Source organism: Berghia stephanieae, chromosome 10 (genome assembly GCF_034508935.2).
Source record: "Berghia stephanieae isolate SIO BIC M18660-M18661 chromosome 10, UCSD_Bste_1.3, whole genome shotgun sequence".
Lineage (NCBI taxonomy): Eukaryota > Metazoa > Mollusca > Gastropoda > Nudibranchia > Aeolidiidae > Berghia > Berghia stephanieae.
The window spans coordinates 47,107,858-47,127,857 of NC_088369.1; the positions used below are offsets into that span (position 1 = coordinate 47,107,858).

At 40.2% G+C, this 20,000-nt stretch overlaps 1 protein-coding gene across 3 annotated transcripts in view; it reads left to right on the forward strand.

Annotated features, from left to right (window-relative positions):
• Positions 1–8,922: 8,922 nt before the first annotated feature.
• LOC144955884 (uncharacterized) overlaps positions 8,923–20,000 on the forward strand; it is a 66,556-nt gene continuing 55,478 nt past the window's right edge. The window contains exons 1-4 of one of the 3 annotated variants that reach the window (XM_078886138.1): positions 8,923–9,009; positions 9,462–9,627; positions 14,037–14,125; positions 14,398–15,780. In XM_078886138.1, the coding sequence (XP_078742264.1) occupies positions 14,078–14,125; positions 14,398–15,780 (1,431 nt within the window). In that variant the 5' untranslated portion in view covers positions 8,923–9,009; positions 9,462–9,627; positions 14,037–14,077. Of the gene's footprint in view, positions 9,010–9,461; positions 9,628–10,698; positions 10,718–14,036; positions 14,126–14,397; positions 15,781–20,000 lie in introns of those variants that run through there. The other 2 variants (XM_078886140.1, XM_078886139.1) reach the window with 2 other exon arrangements.

A 20,000-nucleotide genomic window follows, 5' to 3' on the forward strand; every position in this document is an offset into this window, starting at 1 on the left:
GATATGTGAATTTTGAATTATAATCCTAAATCTGAATTTTTAAGGTCAATTTTGTCATAACATTTTGATTCTCAACTTTGTAATGATCTAATAAAAATTCCATAAGCTAAAGCCGTAAAATCTCTCTACGGTGACACACTATGGTACAATGTTGACAAATGAAAGAATATGGAGGTCATTCCTTCATTAGTTTTTGTGGAACGTTTGCCAAAAGATTGTTTTGTTTTTGATGTCAGCACCCCAAATTAGGTCGCAAAATGGGTAAAACACAGATAATTTAAATTTTTCGCAATAAATGTTGTTTTTTACCTATAATGACGATACAGAATGATAAAAACCAACCAATAAACATAGGTAAGTAATTTTTTTTTTTTTAGAAAAGACGCACACACATACACACACATATACGCACACAAACATACACACGAACACACACACGTAAACACACATACACACATACACGCACATACACAAACACACACATACATACACATATACACATATACGCACACACAAACAATACACACCAACGAAACACACACCACGTAACACACAACACACACTAAACACACATACACACACCAATAACAAACACACATTATATACACACAAACATACACACGAACACACACAAACATACACACATAAAACACACACACAAACACACACATACACACACACACACAAGTGTCAGAATAGTGTGATAAATGCTCACAACTTGTGGGGCTGGCTGACTTGGGTCCTCGGCATGTTGTAAAGATAGCTTTGGAGCAAACCATTTTATCGCCAACATCACTATGGGAGAGACAATACAAAATTATACAACGCGCGCGCGCGCGTGTGTGTGTGTGTGTGTGTGTGTGTGTGTGTGTGTGAGGAGTGTCTGTCTGTGTGTGTGATGGGTGTCTGTCTGTGTGTGTGTGTGTAAGGGGTGTCTGTGTGTGTGTGTGAGGGTTGTCTGTGTGTATGTCTGTTTGTGTATTTCTCTGTTTGGTGCCTGTGTATGGCTGTGTGTGAGTATATGTGTGTTTGTGTGTGTGTGTGTGTTTGTGTTTGTGCATGTGTGTGAGTGTGTGTATGTGTGTGTATATGTGTGTGTTTTTGTGTGTGTATATATATATATATATGTGTGTGTGTGTGTATGTGTGTGTCTGTGTGTTTGTGTGTGTCTGTTCATTGTTATCCAGTTTGGTTGGTAATTGAATTAGTGGTGAAAAGCCATACGACGTTTCCATGGTTACATCAACAAATTGCCGATACTCAGTGAAATTATCTGGCAACGAGCTACCCTCAATTCTAGCCCCCATCACGTGAGCAGACCCAAGGGAGGAGGAGGAGGAGGAGGAGGACGGGAGGAGCACGAGGAGCAGGAGGATGAGGAGGAGGAGGTGGAAAAGGAGAAGGAGAAGAAGTGGGAGGAGAAGTAGTAGTAGGAGAAGGAGGACGAGAAAGAGGAGGAGGAGGTGAAGGAGGAGGAGGAGGAGGAGGACGGGAGGAGCACGAGGAGCAGGAGGATGAGGAGGAGGAGGTGGAAAAGGAGAGGAGAAGAAGGAGGAGAAGGTAGTAGGAGAAGGAGGGAGGAGGAGGAGGAGGAGAAGGCGAGGAGGAGGAGGAGGAGAGGAGGAGGAGAGAAGAAGGAGGAGGAGGAAGGAGAGAGGAGGAGGAGGAGGAGGAGGAGGAGGAGGAGGAGGAGAAGGCCGAGAAGGAGGAGGAATGAGAGGAAGAGGAGGAAGAGGAGAAGGAGGAGGAAGAGAAGGAGGTATAAGAGAAGGAAGGGAGGAGGAAGACAGGAATAGGAGGAGAGGAGGAGGAAGAGGAAGAGGTGGTGGAGGAAAAGAAGGAGAAAAGGAGGAGAAGGAGAAGGAGGTGGAGGAGGAGGAGGAGGAGGAGGAGGAGGAGGAGAAGAAGAAGAAGAAGAAGAAGAAAGAAGAAGAAGAAGAAGAAGAAGAAGAAGAAGAAGAAGAAGAAGAAGAAGAAGAAGAAGAAGAAGAAGAAGAAGAAGAAGAAAAAGAAGAAGTAGTAGTAGTAGTAGTAGGATGAGGAGGAAGAGGAGGAGGAGAAGGAAAAGGGGGAGGAGGAGAAGTACGGGAAAGAGGAATTAGAGGAAGAGGAGGAGGAGGAGGAGGAGGAGGAGGAGGAGGAGGAGGAGAAGGGGGTATAGGAGAAGGATGGGAGGAGTAAGACAGGAGGAGGAGGAGGAGAGGATGAGGAAGAGGAGGAGAAGAGGAAGAGGAGGATGAGAAGTTGGAGGAGGAGGAGGAGGAGGAGGAGGAGGGGGAGGAGGAGGAGGAGGAGGAGGAGGAGGAGGAGGAGAAGGAGGATGGGTGGGAGAAGGAGGAGAAGAGGTGGAAAATGAGAAGGTGGTGGAGGAGGAGGAGGACAGAGTAAGAACGATTTGGCAAATTCCATTCATTTATCCCATAGGGGAATTAGTCTCTAGGGTCTATTCCAAGGGAAGACTGGAATAAACCAGGCGTCAGCCGCAGTGCAACGCCGAAAAAAAAAGTTGCGAAAAAAAATGAGTGAGAGCATGTTCACTGTCTTGAAATTGCCTGGTATAGATAGTATGCAGATGACGTCACTCAGGCCTTTGTTATTGTTTTTGCCATCCGCGTTTGTGAGTTGTTATCACTAAACTGTATTAACCAGATTATAAAAGTTCATGGTTACACAGAGTTTGTGTGTTGGTCCGTTATACTTCCGGATGGCAATGTTGTGAACTCCTTGGCCAAGCGCATTCTATCTATAGATAGAACGAAGTTAACGCCATCCGGAAGTATAATGGCCAACACACAAAATGATGTGTAACCTTAAGTTTCTAGTCTGGTTAAAACAGTTTAGTGAGAATTACTCATAAACGTTGATGGCAAAAAAAAAAAACCAATAAAAAAGACCTGAGTGACGTCAACTTCATTCTATCTATAGTGTGGTTGTTTCCAAACGAGAGATCGAATGAATCTGTCTCAATTTGACTCTTTGTTTTTGTTTTTCGACCGCAAAATGTGTGATTAGTTCTCACTAGATTCGCTCAGCCAGACGATAGACGTTGACGGTTCCATGTAGTTTTTTTGTTCTTTTAATAGATCCATTGATCAGGCGAGTAGAACTTGTGACTATTGATGGTTATGCCATGTGGTTTTTGTTTCATTTAGCACGAACTGCCATTGTTTACATTCGGACGACTGTCCAAGGGGCGTGGTTATGTTTCCCTCCACGGCACGCCTAATTTCCTGTCTCTGTATTTATTCAGTCTGACTGATAGGATAGGGGAAAAAGTCGTGACGTCACAATGTCACCGTCTGATTGATAGGATAGGGGAAAAAGTCGTGACGTCACAATGTCACCGTCTGTTTATAGGATAGGGGAAAAAGTCGTGACGTCACAATGTCACGTCTGATTGATAGGATAGGGGAAAAAGTCGTGACGTCACAATGTCACCGTCTGATTGATAGGATAGGGGAAAAAGTCGTGACGTCACAATGTCACCGTCTGTTTATAGGATAGGGGAAAAAGTCGTGACGTCACAATGTCACCGTCTGATTGGTAGAATAGGGGAAAAAGTCATGACGTCACAATGTCACCGTCTGATTGGTAGAATAGGGGAAAAAAGTCATGACGTCACAATGTCACCGTCTGACTGATAGGATAGGGGGAAAAGGCGTGACGTCACGACGTCACCGTCTGATTGGTAGAATAGGGAAAAATTCATGACGTCACAATGTCACCGTCTGATTGGTAGAATAGGGGAAAAAAGTCATGACGTCACAATGTCACCGTCTGACTGATAGGATAGGGGGAAAAGGCGTGACGTCACGACGTCAACTATTCTGGTTCCCAAATCCTTCGAGCTCAGTTGATGGAGCAATCGTTTCACACGCAAGGGGATCAAGATCGATTCTTGGTGCAGTCGAGATTTATTTTTCTGACCCCCGATGCTATGTATTAGTATATTATTGTTGTTGTTCTCTCCATGTATTAGTATATTATTGTTGTTGTTCTCTCCATGTATTAGTATATTATTGTTGTTATCTCCATGTATTAGTATATTATTGTTGTTCTCTCCATGTATTAGTATATTATTGTTGTTGTCTCCATGTATTAGTATATTATTGTTGTTCTCTCTATGTATTAGTATATTATTGCTGTTCTCTCCATGTATTAGTATATTATTGTTGTTCTCTCCATGTATTAGTATATTATTGTTGTTCTCTCCATGTATTAGTATATTATTGTTGTTCTCTCCATGTATTAGTATATTATTGTTGTTCTCTCCATGTATTAGTATATTATTGTTGTTCTCTCCATGTATTAGTATATTATTGTTGTTCTCTCCGTGTATTAGTATATTATTGTTGTTCTCTCCGTGTATTAGTATATTATTGTTGTTCTCTCCATGTATTAGTATATTATTGTTGTTCTCTCCATGTATTAGTATATTATTGTTGTTCTCTCCATGTATTAGTATATTATTGTTGTTCTCTCCATGTATTAGTATATTATTGTTGTTCTCTCCATGTATTAGTATATTATTGTTGTTCTCTCCATGTATTAGTATATTATTGTTGTTCTCTCCGTGTATTAGTATATTATTGTTGTTCTCTCCATGTATTAGTATATTATTGTTGTTCTCTCCGTGTATTAGTATATTATTGTTGTTCTCTCCACTTCTTAAAGCAAAAACTATTGAAACAACTGGACTACTTCTGGCTATAAAGTCAGTTTACATCGTGTCAATTGTCTTATGGTGAGAACGACAAACAATACTCCTGTTCGACCAGGAAGTGAACACAATCCTACAGATTTTACCCAAATCTCTCTGTCCTTGGGATAAAATCCTGGCCTGGGGGATCTCCAGCATATCTGGAGGAGAGTAGACTTGCCATCTGAGCGAACGCGAAGAAGAAGAAGAAGAAGAACCATCCTTTAAAAACACAGTTTTGTGACTATGGTCACATTTAAATGTCCAGCCTTTTGTATGAAGTTCCTATTCATGTAATCAGTTCCTGTCTTGACTACGTCATTGTCTGCACTCTGCCCAACGTGCACTTCCTTGCAGGTCTGATAACCCCAATTGATATGGACTCAATGGTGTCATGGAAATACTTTCAACCCTACTCAATATAACATTGATACTCATGACAATAATGTTACAACAAGTTTATGATTGTGTTCGGTTATCAGACCTGCAAAATATGTGACCTCGAATCTTCCTCAGTTCTGCGCTTTAGTAAATGCGACATCCTTTTATTTATCTTTCCGAATAAATCCACAAACATACTTCAGGGTTGAACTGTATTCAAATCGTCCGAATCTAGAAACACATATCAGTCTGTAGGTCTGATGAATATAGAAACACATATCAGTCTGTAGGTCTGATGAATATAGAAACACATATCAGTCTGTACGTCTGATGAATATAGAAACACATATCAGTCTGTACGTCTGATGAATATAGAAACACATATCAGTCTGTACGTCTGATGAATATAGAAACACATATCAGTCTGTACGTCTGATGAATATAGAAACACATATCAGTCTGTACGTCTGATGAATATAGAAACACATATCAGTCTGTACGCTGATGAATATAGAAACACATATCAGTCTGTACGTCTGATGAATATAGAAACACATATCAGTCTGTACGTCTGATGAATATAGAAACACATATCAGTCTGTACGTCTGATGAATATAGAAACACATATCAGTCTGTACGTCTGATGAATATAGAAACACATATCAGTCTGTACGTCTGATGAATATAGAAACACATATCAGTCTGTACGTCTGATGAATATAGAAACTCATATCAGTCTGTACGTCTGATGAATATAGAAACACATATCAGTCTGTACGTCTGATGAATATAGAAACACATATCAGTCTGTACGTCTGATGAATATAGAAACACATATCAGTCTGTACGTCTGATGAATATAGAAACACATATCAATCTGTAGGTCTGATGAATATAGAAACACATATAAATCTGTACGTCTGATGAATATAGAAACACATATCAGTCTGTACGTCTGATAAATATAGAAACACATATCAGTCTGTACGCCTGATGAATATAGAAACACATATCAGTCTGTACGCCTGATGAATATAGAAACAGATATCAGTCTGTACGTCTGATGAATATAGAAACACATATCAGTCTGTACGTCTGATGAATATAGAAACACATATCAATCTGTAGGTCTGATGAATATAGAAACACATATAAATCTGTACGTCTGATGAATATAGAAACACATATCAGTCTGTACGTCTGATGAATATAGAAACACATATCAATCTGTACGTCTGATGAATATAGAAACACATATCAATCTGTACGTCTGATGAATCTAGAAACACATATCAGTCTGTACGTCTGATGAATATAGAAACACATATCAGTCTGTACGTCTGATGAATATAGAAACACATATCAGTCTGTACGTCTGATGAATATAGAAACACATATCAGTCTGTACGCCTGATGAATATAGAAACACATATCAGTCTGTACGTCTGATGAATATAGAAACACATATCAGTCTGTACGTCTGATGAATATAGAAACACATATCAGTCTGTACGTCTGATGAATATAGAAACACATATCAGTCTATACGTCTGATGAATATAGAAACACATATCAGTCTGTACGTCTGATGAATATAGAAACACATATCAGTCTGTACGTCTGATGAATATAGAAACACATATCAGTCTGTACGTCTGATGAATATAGAAACACATATCAATCTGTACGTCTGATGAATATAGAAACACATATCAGTCTGTGCGTCTGATGAATACAGAAACACATATCAGTCTGTGCGTCTGATGAATATAGAAACACATATCAGTCTGTGCGTCTGATGAATATAGAAACACATATCAGTCTGTGCGTCTGATGAATATAGAAACACATATCAGTCTGTGCGTCTGATAAATATAGAAACACATATAAATCTGTACGTCTGATAAATATAGAAACACATATAAATCTGTACGTCTGATAAATATAGAAACACATATCAATCTGTACGTCTGATAAATGAAAGATATTTTGGATTTGAATCAACCTTGTAGTTATGGACAATCTTGTGTGTTGGTTTGAGACGGTCCATTAGCACAACGGTCCTATAACGATGTGGTTTGAGACAGTCCATTAGCACAACGATCCTATAACGATGTGGGTGTTTGAGACGGTCCATTAGCACAACGATCCTATAACGATGTGGGTGTTTGAGACGGTCCATTAGCACAACGATCCGATAACGATGTGGGTGTTTGAGACGGTCCATTAGCACAACGATCCGATAACGATGTGGGTGTTTGAGACGGTCCATTAGCACAACGATCCTATAACGATGTGGATGTTTGAGACGGTCCATTAGCACAACGATCCTATAACGATGTGGGTGTTTGAGACGGTCCATTAGCACCACGATCCTATAACGATGTGGGTGTTTGAGACGGTCCATTAGCACAACGATCCTATAACGATGTGGGTGTTTGAGACGGTCCATTAGCACAACGATCCTATAACGATGTGGTGTTTGAGACGGTCCATTAGCACAACGATCCTATAACGATGTGGGTGTTTGAGACGGTCCATTAGCACAACGATCCTATAACGATGGGGGTGTTTGAGACGGTCCATTAGCACAACGATCCTATAACGATGTGGTGTTTGAGACGGTCCATTAGCACAACGATCCTATAACGATGTGGGTGTTTGAGACGGTCCATTAGCACAACGATCCTATAACGATGTGGGTGTTTGAGACGGTCCATTAGCACAACGATCCTATAACGATGTGGGTGTTTGAGACGGTCCATTAGCACAACGATCCTATAACGATGTGGGTGTTTGAGACGTCCATTAGCACAACGATCCTATAACGATGTGGGTGTTTGAGACGGTCCATTAGCACAACGATCCAAAAACGATGTGGGTTATCAGACTTGCAAATAAGAACACGTCCATCACAATCGAAAATAAAATATGATGGTATTCAAGGAGTGCAACTGAGAAATCTTTACAGAGTTGTCATTTAATTCGATTACGTCCCTTTGTTTATATTCGGCCTTCATGATGTTTTCCAAAAATTCCTTCGTTGTCATTCCACAGTTCCGAGTTCAGCCGGTTTTCACCGAGTGTGTGTGGAATTCACCTTTCCTGACGTCATTACAAAGGGGAAATTCTTTTCTCGTATGTCAGAATTTACAGGCAGGTTTGCCAGTTTGACCTCTATTTACGCCAGAAACCTGCATTCTATGCCAGTAGATATTGGATCGTGGAGAATAAAGATTGCTGTCGCGATGGAATTTGAACCCGAAACTAGATTGGTACGCAACCTTCGTCTGACAGCGAGATAGACCAATTACCTACAGTGATGAAAGTAGTTGGTACATATTGAGTTATCTTGCAAGGTTAACTAACACACAACCATCGCGACAGTTTTTTTTTTTTGTGAGCTAACTGGAGAGATGTGAGCTCTGTTCTCAGTACTCAGTTCAAGCACATAATTATAACAGAGACTATTGAAACACTGGTTAATATTCAATAATATGAGGTGAATATTAACCAGTTAACTCGGACTCTGGAAAGACAAACAGACACGCCCCCCCACCCCATAAAACTCATACTTCAAATCAATTAAGATGACCCGCATGTTGTCAAAATCCTGGGAGGGTTAATAATACGTTCTCATACCGATGTGGTGTCGTTGAAAAGTTAGGAATAAAATTGAATATAACAGCTTCGACAAAGAACAAAATACCAAACACGGATCGTTTCGAGCACTTTGTTCGGTATGAGATTTGGTGCATCATTGTTACCTCCCGACAGAGTCCTTCGCAGAAGATCCGAGACCAAGGGAGGGAATTCGTCATCAGAATGAAGCTGCCGAGGCGTCCCAGTGGATTGATTAGGAGGTGGACGACAAGTAGTCGATCAGACATCACAGTTCTATACTCGTCGGAACATTCCATACAACAAGGTGAACATTCTTCCAATACTAAAAAAAAAAAAAAATAATAATAAAAAAAAAAAAAAGCCAAAAAAATAATTAAAATTAAAAAAAAGAATAAAACCATGCCTTTAATCGGTCGTCCTATCAAAGAATATAAAACAAAGTTTTGTTATAAAATATTTCAGTCTCAATTTTTATCGATTCTTTTATTTATTATTAGACTAACAACACAATGAAACAAAATTATCAAGATTAAAATAATGGTTTGTAAATTAAAGAGTAAATTAATGAACGGCAAAGTGATGTATTTTGTTTAGTAGATTGCTGTTTAATATTGAAAGCTTTTTTTTTTCCTTTTCTTTAAAAAAATCTTTCTTTCTTTTTCTTTCTTTCTTTTACCCCCCCCCCCCCCCCCATCCCCTTCTTTTTACAATTTGTTTGTTTCTTTTTTTTTTTTTTTTTTTGACATTTTATAACAGAAACTATCTGGTACTGATACTTTTGGCCGGCGGCCATTCAATCTCTTTCATCGCCGTTCGAAAAGAAAAACTCAAGTTGATTTCTCCTCTTGTCTCTTTCGCAAGGATTATTTTGGGCCCATCACATTGTTATAACAGTTTATTCTTTATTTTGCATCGCCTGGTGGTAAGTCAAATATTTGTAACTTGATGTTTCAAATTTAGAATGAGCCACACTCCTTGCATTCCTCCCCTCGTCCGTTCCCTGTGCATCGCAATGCCAATGCATACCTTCCATTTCCATTTCGCCACACTCGATGACTGAACTCAGACTGCTAATTCTGACCATCTCATGTGCAATAAAACTGAATATATCATATATGACTACAATCAATATCAATAGGCCACAATAGTATGATCTGAACTCGTTAATTGAGTAGGTCTTCTTTCACTTTCAGTAAGTCAGTAGTGTCACTGTAACTGTAAGTTATAAGTAGAGTAGAGTAGAGAAAGGCAAGGCCAAGGCATGGGTTGCGGTGGAAGTTGACCCATTGACTGAACTGGATGTCAACATCGTTTTTATTTATTTATTTATTCATTCATTCAATTTTCACAACAGATCACCAGACGTTTCCCCTGTGAAAACGTACTTATTGAGATATTGTGTTCCAGTAACTTACTTAAACAACAACAAACTTACACTTACACTTACTGAGTAAGTGTAAGTGTAAGTTTTGTTGTTGTTTAAGTTTAAGACTTAGTTGTTTGGCCATTCATTGACAATTGAGTTGTGAATTGTTTTCATGTTGGGTAACCGGTTGCCCTATGACTGTGAGTTCCATTCATTGACTGTTGTCACTGTTGTGTGTTATTTCTGCCTTTGAGTTTGTGACGTGACGTCACTACGGGAATAAAAACGATCTCCCATTCTCTGTGCGAGCTCTTCTCACTACGTGACGTAACAACGTATTTCATTCCTAATGGATTGTGGTTGATTGAAGTTTAAGTTGTTCAAGTGTTGACTGTGTTTTTATTACCGGACGAACATACCACTGCATTATAATCACAATCCCTTGACCAACAAGACTCAACTTTAATTTTTTGAATCATGAATTTATTTTGGTTTCTGAATGCGAATGAATCTGAACAAAATACAATAAATAGAATTGGAAAGGGGGTGGGGGTATCGAGACTGTCAGAAAACCAATCATTCAATTTTTCAAATAAAGGCAGAGGTCCATGGGATAAAAGTTTATGTTTGAGTGTAACAGCCAAGTGTAAGTAGAAATTTAAAGCTGAGACGGAGAAGGGAGAGTGTAAGAGGAGTTATTTTTTATGGGTTTTGGAATTTCTCTTACTTTATAAACATCATCTCATTATTTATAACATGAATCGATAGACCCTAACAAAACAATACCACAATGCAATATGGTTGAAGGCTGGATAGGCCCTAACAAAACAACACAAGACAAGACAATATGGTTGAAGGCTGGATAGGCCCTAACAAAACAATACAACACAATGCAATATGGTTGAAGGCTGGATAGGCCCTAACAAAACAATACAACACAATGCAATATGGTTGAAGGCTAGGATAAGTGATCTTGATAGAAACATACCTACAAGATCAAAGACAATTGGTTGAAGGCTATGGCCAGACATGTGAGTCTTGTGGTAGACCTCGCTTTCAACAAAGGTCCTGGTTCGGCCTCGCTTTGGCGAAAGAGTTGAGTTTCTTGAAAAAGACTTGTATCAATTCCATGCTGCCGAATTTATGATTTTACAGATTCAAAGACCAAAACGAATATGTATGGAAAGTTAGAATTTAATTCTCAGTAATACTTAATATTATGATTATAATAATAATAATAATAATAATAATGATAATAATAATAATAGTAATAATAATAATAACTCTGCTTAATCACACACCATCGGGAGGTCAGGTTAGTGTGTCGATTAAGCGGAGTGTGCGATTAAGCAGAGAACAGTGATGCCAAAACTCCGGTTTCACAGGAAAAAACTTCGGTCTGGAGCAAAATATTCCGGGTTACGGACAACTTCGGTCAAATTCCGGTGAGGTCAATTTGTTCCAAGGATACCCCCCCCCCCAACCACCACATCGTCACTGACACTACTACTACAACCACCACATCGTCATTGACACTACTACTACAACCACCGCATCGTCACTGACACTACTACTACAACCACCGCATCGTCACTGACACTACTACTACAACCACCGCATCGTCACTGACACTACTACTACAACCACCGCATCGTCACTGACACTACTACTACAACCACCGCATCATCACTGACACTACTACTACAACCACCGCATCGTCACTGACACTACTACTACAACCACCGCATCGTCACTGACACTACTACTACAACCACCGCATCGTCACTGACACTACTACTACAACCACCGCATCATCACTGACACTACTACTACAACCACCGCATCATCACTGACACTACTACTACAACCACCGCATCGTCACTGACACTACTACTACAACCACCACGTCGTCACTGACACTACTACTCCAACCACCGCATCGTCACTGACACTACTACTACAACCACCGCATCATCACTGACACTACTACTACAACCACCGCATCATCACTGACACTACTACTACAACCACCATCACCACAATGAATTCACAGATTGAATAGACCATCACAATATTATTATGTAGCTATGTGGTCTTGTGGTATGACTCTTGCTTTTGGATCGGAAGGTCCTAATTTTGAGCCTCTGTGCATTGTTGAGTCCTTGGAAAAAGGCTCTTTACTCACATTCTCTCACCGTACTCGGGTGAAAATGAGTACCTGTCCGTCAACAGCATTGTTTCTGTCCAAAGAAATGGTAATATCGCCTATACTAGCAGCAGGCATGATGTCCTATGTTAAGTGTTGCTGTTGGCTTTGGGCCCCTTGTAAAGTTCTTTGAGCAGGTTTAGTGGATATTGTACTATATAAATGCTCAAAGCTCAAATTGTGTGGGACCATTTGAAGAAACTGGTGAATTTTGACATTAAAAACTGACAAGTAGAATCTCACTTAGCCAAACACTACAAACATTTTGAACCGTATTGAAAAACTCATCGGCTTGGTTGGGGCAGTTGGTGGCCAGTATGGCACAGAGGGTTGGTGGTTGGGGCAGTTGGTGGCCAGTATGGCACAGAGGGTTGGTGGTTGGGGCAGTTGGTGGCCAGTATGGCACAGAGGGTTGGTGGTTGGGGCAGTTGGTGGCCAGTATGGCACAGAGGGTTGGTGGTTGGGGAAGTTGGTGGCCAGTATGGCACAGAGGGTTGGTGGTTGGGGCAGTTGGTGGCCAGTATGGCACAGAGGGTTGGTGGTTGGGGCAGTTGGTGGCCAGTATGGCACAGAGGGGTGGTGGGTGGGGCAGTTGGTGGCCAGTATGGCACAGAGGGTTGGTGGTTGGGGCAGTTGGTGGCCAGTATGGCACAGAGGGTTGGTGGTTGGGGCAGTTGGTGGCCAGTATGGCACAGAGGGTTGGTGGTTGGGGCAGTTGGTGGCCAGTATGGCACAGAGGGTTGGTGGTTGGGGCAGTTGGTGGCCAGTATGGCACAGAGGGTTGGTGGTTGGGGCGGTTGGTGGCCAGTATGGCACAGAGGGTTGGTGGTTGGGGCAGTTGGTGGCCAGTATGGCACAGAGGGTTGGTGGTTGGGGCAGTTGGTGGCCAGTATGGCACAGAGGGTTGGTGGTTGGGGCAGTTGGTGGCAAGTATGGCACAGAGGGTTGGTGGTTGGGGCAGTTGGTGGCCAGTATGGCACAGAGGGTTGGTGGTTGGGGCAGTTGGTGGCCAGTATGGCACAGAGGGTTGGTGGTTGGGCAGTTGGTGGCCAGTATGGCACAGAGGGTTGGTGGTTGGGGCAGTTGGTGGCCATATGGCACAGAGGGTTGGTGGTTGGGCAGTTGGTGGTCAGTATGGCACAGAGGGTTGGTGGTTGGAGCAGTTGGTGGCCAGTATGGCACAGAGGGTTGGTGGTTGGGGCAGTTGGTGGCCAGTATGGCACAGAGGGTTGGTGGTTGGTGCAGTTGGTGGCCAGTATGGCACAGAGGGTTGGTGTGTTCACCTGTCATGTTTCCTGTTCTACAGGGGCCCTGGCTTGTTGTGGTCTCAGATTGAATTTGGTATGAAGGTTGTGCTTTAATCTATTATGACTAATTTGCATCCTAAAGATATGAGGAATGGCCGGCATTTGAACATTTTCAACAAGAATGGATAACCTTGCTCTTGTACCAAGGACTCCAAATGCCGTAAAACCTGTCAGTGAAAAAAAAAAGACCATCGATAAGGAAGAGAAAGCAAACAAAAACGGTTTTATAAATGTTATCATGTGACCAGGACAATCCACGGTCTTGATACTAACAAGAGATTCACTCAAAAACAATCCTGTCTGCAATATATTAAAACGGTTATGGTAATAGTAGTAATAATAAGTTCTACCCATCCCCTTCCAGCGTGAAACCAACCATTCATCCAGCACATCTCCCATCCATCCTTCCATTCATCCATTATTACAACAATATCACTGTCATCCTCCCACAGAGACCATTTTTGAAAACAGCCAGAGTCTGACCAGGGTGGACATGCAAAACTACCGTGACCCTCCACCCTACCCTGGACATTCTAAACAGGTAAGTTCTATTTACCACTCTACCACTTCTACTATGACTACCATCCTTACTATGCTACACTTATTATTATTATTATTATTATTATTATTATTATTATTATTATTATTATTATTATTAGTATTAATTATTAAGTACCTACTTAATTAATTAATATTTATTTTTCTTCTCCTTACATGTTTTCATTATTTGAAATTATTATTATTATTATTTTTTTATCTAATTGATTATCAAATTTATTTATTTCTGTTTTAAATTTTGTGCCTTCCCCACAGGTATTTCCAAATCAGCCAGGATTTCGTCAGAGTTTTTCTGGTAGTGAGGCCAGCACAGATGTGTCTGTCTCTTCCACTGAAAATCTAGCTACATCGCAGCGTCAGGAGCCACAGGGGGAGGAAACCCAAGCTCCCTTCTATCACAATCCCCACCAGTATTACTACAACCACCAACACGTGGACTCCAGTGATGGGAACAGCAGCTACAGCATTTTAGCACGGTTAGGCATGCCTCCTGCAGGGCTCGATTCCTCTGTCGGAGGAAAGACTTTTGGATCTTCCCTTCAACGCCAGCAGCAAACACAGTTGCCTCAGTATCACAACGAACCAGGACATCAGCAGCATTCACGAGGTCACAGCAACATGGTGGTTGGCCATTGCCATGTGACGACTACAGGCGGCCATGGTGTAAACGACTCTCTCTATCGCCATGGTAACCAACTGACTGTTCCCCAATGGAAGTTTTGTGATTTGGTTAGCGGCAATTCTTACTCTCATCCGCCGTATCACGATTCTCCTTCCTCAAAACTGTCGTCGGGCGTTTTCATCCAAAGAGGGATAGAATCTACCTCCTCTTCCTCCTCTCTGTTTACCTCGTCAGCCTTTTCCCAATCCATGTCATCATCTATATCCACATCGTTCCCGTCTTCCAAAACCATTGACCTTTTGACCCCAAGCATTGGGATGGTGTCGTCAATCTCCACCGTCACTGCTGCAGCGACATCAGCCTCACCGTCCATGCAGTCATCCAACACGACATCCTCAGGCCAGACAGTCAGCAGTTTTGGCTACAGCCCCCACCAACCTCATCGCATGGCAGACTATGCCACAAGCAACAACCCCCCACCCCCCAGCCACCCCTATCTGTCTCCACGTGTCCCACCTGTCTCCACGTTCCACCATCCCCACCCCTACGTCAATGCCCAGTACTTGACGGGTGGTGACGACGCCGGGGCCACATCCACAACTCCAACACCCAATCACGGCGACGGCACAACCCCCAATCCATCTCACCTCCCACCCCCACCCAAATACCCGGGCATGACTTTGCCCCACGAGAAGCCTTCGTCCTCCCTGTTCGGATCGGCAGACAATATCCGTACCTGTAGGTCATACGAGGCAATTGTTGACAAGATGGATAAATTAATGGATGTCAGCTTGACTCATCACTCCGATATTCGACTGTGTGCGTCTAGTCCTGGCATTTACATTCCACATCATTCCCGAAGTCCAGTGAGATCGGCCAATGCCAGCAGCGATGATGGAAGTGACCTCTTGACAGCAGCCAAAGCATCTAGAATGGTGGATGTTTTAACAGAGGAGAATGGAAGTCTAAGGGAAGAATTAGCTATTGCCGCCATCAAAGTCTCCAGACTGTCTAAGGTGGGTTTGAGTGCCATGTCCACAAATTCCCCCTCGTCGTCCTTCAGAGCCGTAAGACCCATGGAAACGTAGTCTATCCCGATTTCTATAGCATGAACAATAGCAATTGATTGCTACCCTTTGAGTAGGATGCTGGTCTGATGCAAAGTACTTTCCATCAAATCTAACAGACCCCAGCTCTGTCATCTGCATTTTTTTGCCAAATTGGGACCTACAATTTGCCAAAATAAAACCCCAAAATTTGCCATAAAATTTGCCGAGGAGAACTAAGCGTTTCAGTAAAAATTAACGCGCGATACAGAAAAAATATATATAAAAGACAATTGTTTACATTTAAGGAGGCTACATTTATTAATTTACACAATAGCATTGTTACAAAGATTTTAAAGGATCATTATCCGTAGAGAGTAGCTTCCCTTGGTTTGGGCCCAGGCAAAGCTGCAACATTTCTCAAGTTTCGCACTTTTTTTTTTCGTTATGTTGTTTTTGCTTCTTTTTTTTCCCCAAAATTTGCCACGCGATTTGCCAATTTTCCCAAAATTTGCCACGATTTGCCAATTTTGGGAAATTTGCCAAAATTTGCGCATCGTCCTGATATTTGCGGCCGCAAAAAATGCAGATGACAGCCCCAGCTACCCAATGGCTGCTAGATGGAAAGGGGTCAGAAAAAAATCTCGACTGCATCCGGGATCGATCTCGGCCCCTTTGCTTATGAAGTGAGTGCTCTACCAACTGAGCTATCATGACCTCTCCTCTGTCTTTTGACATTTAAAAAAAAAAGTTGTTTATCATTAAAAATAAAAGGCAATGCTTTCTCATATATACAAGATGGCTGCCTTGACTGTGTTCAAATTCAAAACGTACCATTTGGAGCCGAATAACTGTAAAATAAGGGACTTTGAGGAGGAATAAACAAAATTGAATAACAACAGCTTGACCTTAGAACAAAATACAAAACAAGGAACATTCCAGGCTCAAATAACTTGGACCAACAACCAAAAACAATAAAGACACGAATACATGACTAAATTCCAGATTGACGACAGAGATTTGGTAGGGCCATCCATACCTGCCGAATCTTAAAAATTTATCGTCATTTTACGAATTTTAGACAAATTTCATGGCCAATTACGAAATTTTATGAAAAATTACGAATTTTTAATTCTTAGTAATACTTAAGTTATTAATAATAATAATAATAATAATAATAATAATAATAATAATAAATAATATAATAATAATAATAATAATAATAATAATAATAATAATAATAATAATAATAATAATAATAATAATAAATAATAATAATAATAATAATAATAATAATAATAATAATAATAATAATAATAATAATAATAATAATAATAATAATAATAATAATAATAATAATAATAAATAATAATAAATAATAATAATAATAATAATATAATAATAATAATAATAATATAATAATAATAATAATATAATAATAATAATAATAATAATAATAATAATAATAATAATAATAATAATAATAATATAATAATATATAATAATATATAATAATAATAATTAATAATAATAATAATAATAAAATATTAATAATAATAATAATAATATAATAATAAAGCACTTCTGCAGCACATAAGCATGACGATGTACTGTTGAAGTGATCATCAATGTCAAATTTTTGTGGTTATTCGTACACAATTTCCGAAATTACTAATTTCCTTGTCACATTACTCAAAATTGACATAAAATTAAAAATGACTACATTTGAAGTTTTTAATTTGGCATGTGTCTTTAGGTCCTCTCTGTAGAAGGAAAATCTTCTTTTTGAAGAAGGGTTTTGAGTCTGAAACGTTCCGTGTTTGGTTTTTTGTTCTTTTTGGAAGCTGTTGTATTCATTTTGGTTTGGGAAGGTCAGGATCGACCTCTGACCTTTTGGATTTGAAGTGAGTGCTCTGAGGGGCCACAGTGAGTGCTCTGAGGGGCCACAGTGAGTGCTCTGAGGGGCCACAGTGAGTGCTCTGAGGGGCCACAGTGAGTGCTCTGAGGGGCCACAGTGAGTGCTCTGAGGGGCCACAGTGAGTGCTCTGAGGGGCCACAGTGAGTGCTCTGAGGGGCCACACAGACTTACGAATATTGTTTTGTATTATTTTAACCACCACTTGAGTACAGAGTGAAAGTTTTTGGAGTGTATCAAAACAGTCCACCGCTTCTAGCAGCTTTAGTTTGGCTTTGACTTGGAATGTGAAGAGGAACTTGGCCACTTACAGGATACAAATACCAACTCAAGTGGAACATTTCCTCTGAGAAATCACAACAGAGGAATCAACTGTTATCAGAATGTTTTTTTTTTTTTGTTCATATACAGTGGTTTTCTCAGGTGAGGTGTGACGCACTGGTTTTTATGAAGGCGAATTTATTTATTTTGAATTATGAAAATAAAGTGAGTTTTATGGCTTGCCATCACTTCATACATAAAACATCGCATCCCAAAATTTCATAATGTCGAAAATTCTGTTCAAACATTTTTGAAATTTAATTTTATGAAGGCATTCTGATAGATATTTTAGGGGATAGAACAAAATTTTAAAAAACTATGTGTGTGTGTTCGAGTTATCTAGGATTGGATATTTTAAGTTCCTGTTTTGATACACTCCAAAACTTTAACTCTGTACTCAGTGGTTAAAATAATACAAAACAATATTCGTTATTCCGTGTGGCCCCTCAGAGCACTCACTGTGGCCCCTCAGAGCACTCACTGTGGCCCCTCAGAGCACTCACTGTGGCCCCTCAGAGCACTCACTGTGGCCCCTCAGAGCACTCACTGTGGCCCCTCAGAGCACTCACTGTGGCCCCTCAGAGCACTCACTGTGGCCCCTCAGAGCACTCACTGTGGCCCCTCAGAGCACTCACTGTGGCCCCTCAGAGCACTCACTGTGGCCCCTCAGAGCACTCACTGTGGCCCCTCAGAGCACTCACTGTGGCCCCTCAGAGCACTCACTTCAAATCCAAAAGGACAGAGGTCGATCCTGGGTGCAATTGAGATGTTTTTTTCCTGACCCTCCCGCTCCCCTCCTCCCAGTACCAATGGATTGGGTAGCTGGTTCTCTTAGATCTTGTAGAAAGTATTTTGCGATAAACTAGCACATCCTATCTAAAGAATAGCGCAATTGCCAGTTTCTGCTAATGCTATATAGCTGGGGATAACTCATGCGTCATGTGCTTAATGGTTCTGAAGGAAAAATTTTTTTGGCTTTATATATACAGCTGAAGCACCAAGAGAGATACATAATCCAGATGTCTAATGGCTTGGAAGGACTACTATACTATACTATACTATACTATACCGTACTATACTATGGTATACTATACTATACCGTACTATACTATACTATAATATACCGTACTATGGTATACTATACTATACCGTACTATACTATACTATAATATACCGTACAATGGTATACTATACTATACCGTACTATACTGTACTATAATATACCGTACTATGGTATACGGTACTCTACTATACTATACTATACCGTACTATACTATACTATAATATACTATACTATACTATACTATACTATACTATACTATACTATACTATACTATACTGTACTGTAGTGTACTTAACTATACTGTACTATACTATATTATACTATACTATACTATCTGTACAATACATACTCCTCAATGTGGATTTTTTTGTCGGGTTGATTCTATGCTGAAAACTGAATCTAGAGTCAACAATTCGAGACTTGGGCCAAATGTTTGTGTTTTCTTGTGCCTTAACTGGATCTTTTCCATAATTTGATGTATATATAATACCATTTTTTTTCGCCATGATTTAATTATATATCAAATCATGGCGAAAAAAAATGGTATTATAATTATATATAATCAAATTATGGAAAAGAACCAATTTAAGGCACAAGAAAACACAAACATTTGGCCCAAGTATATATACTATTTAGAAATAAGAAATAATGCGTCACTTATAGAGTAGAAAAGGTGAAAATGGAAAGGCTTGGGATGGGAACACTACAGACTATGGATGTTTTAGGTACAAGCCCTTTGTCAGCAAAACAATAAACAAAGGAACTTTGGAAAAAACCCTCACAAAATGTAGTCAGAATTGTACCGGCAATTGTACGGAAATGTCCCTTGTCTATTTGTCTATACTCTACTGTTTCTATCCAAACCCTTTCCTTTTTCACCTCACCAAGATT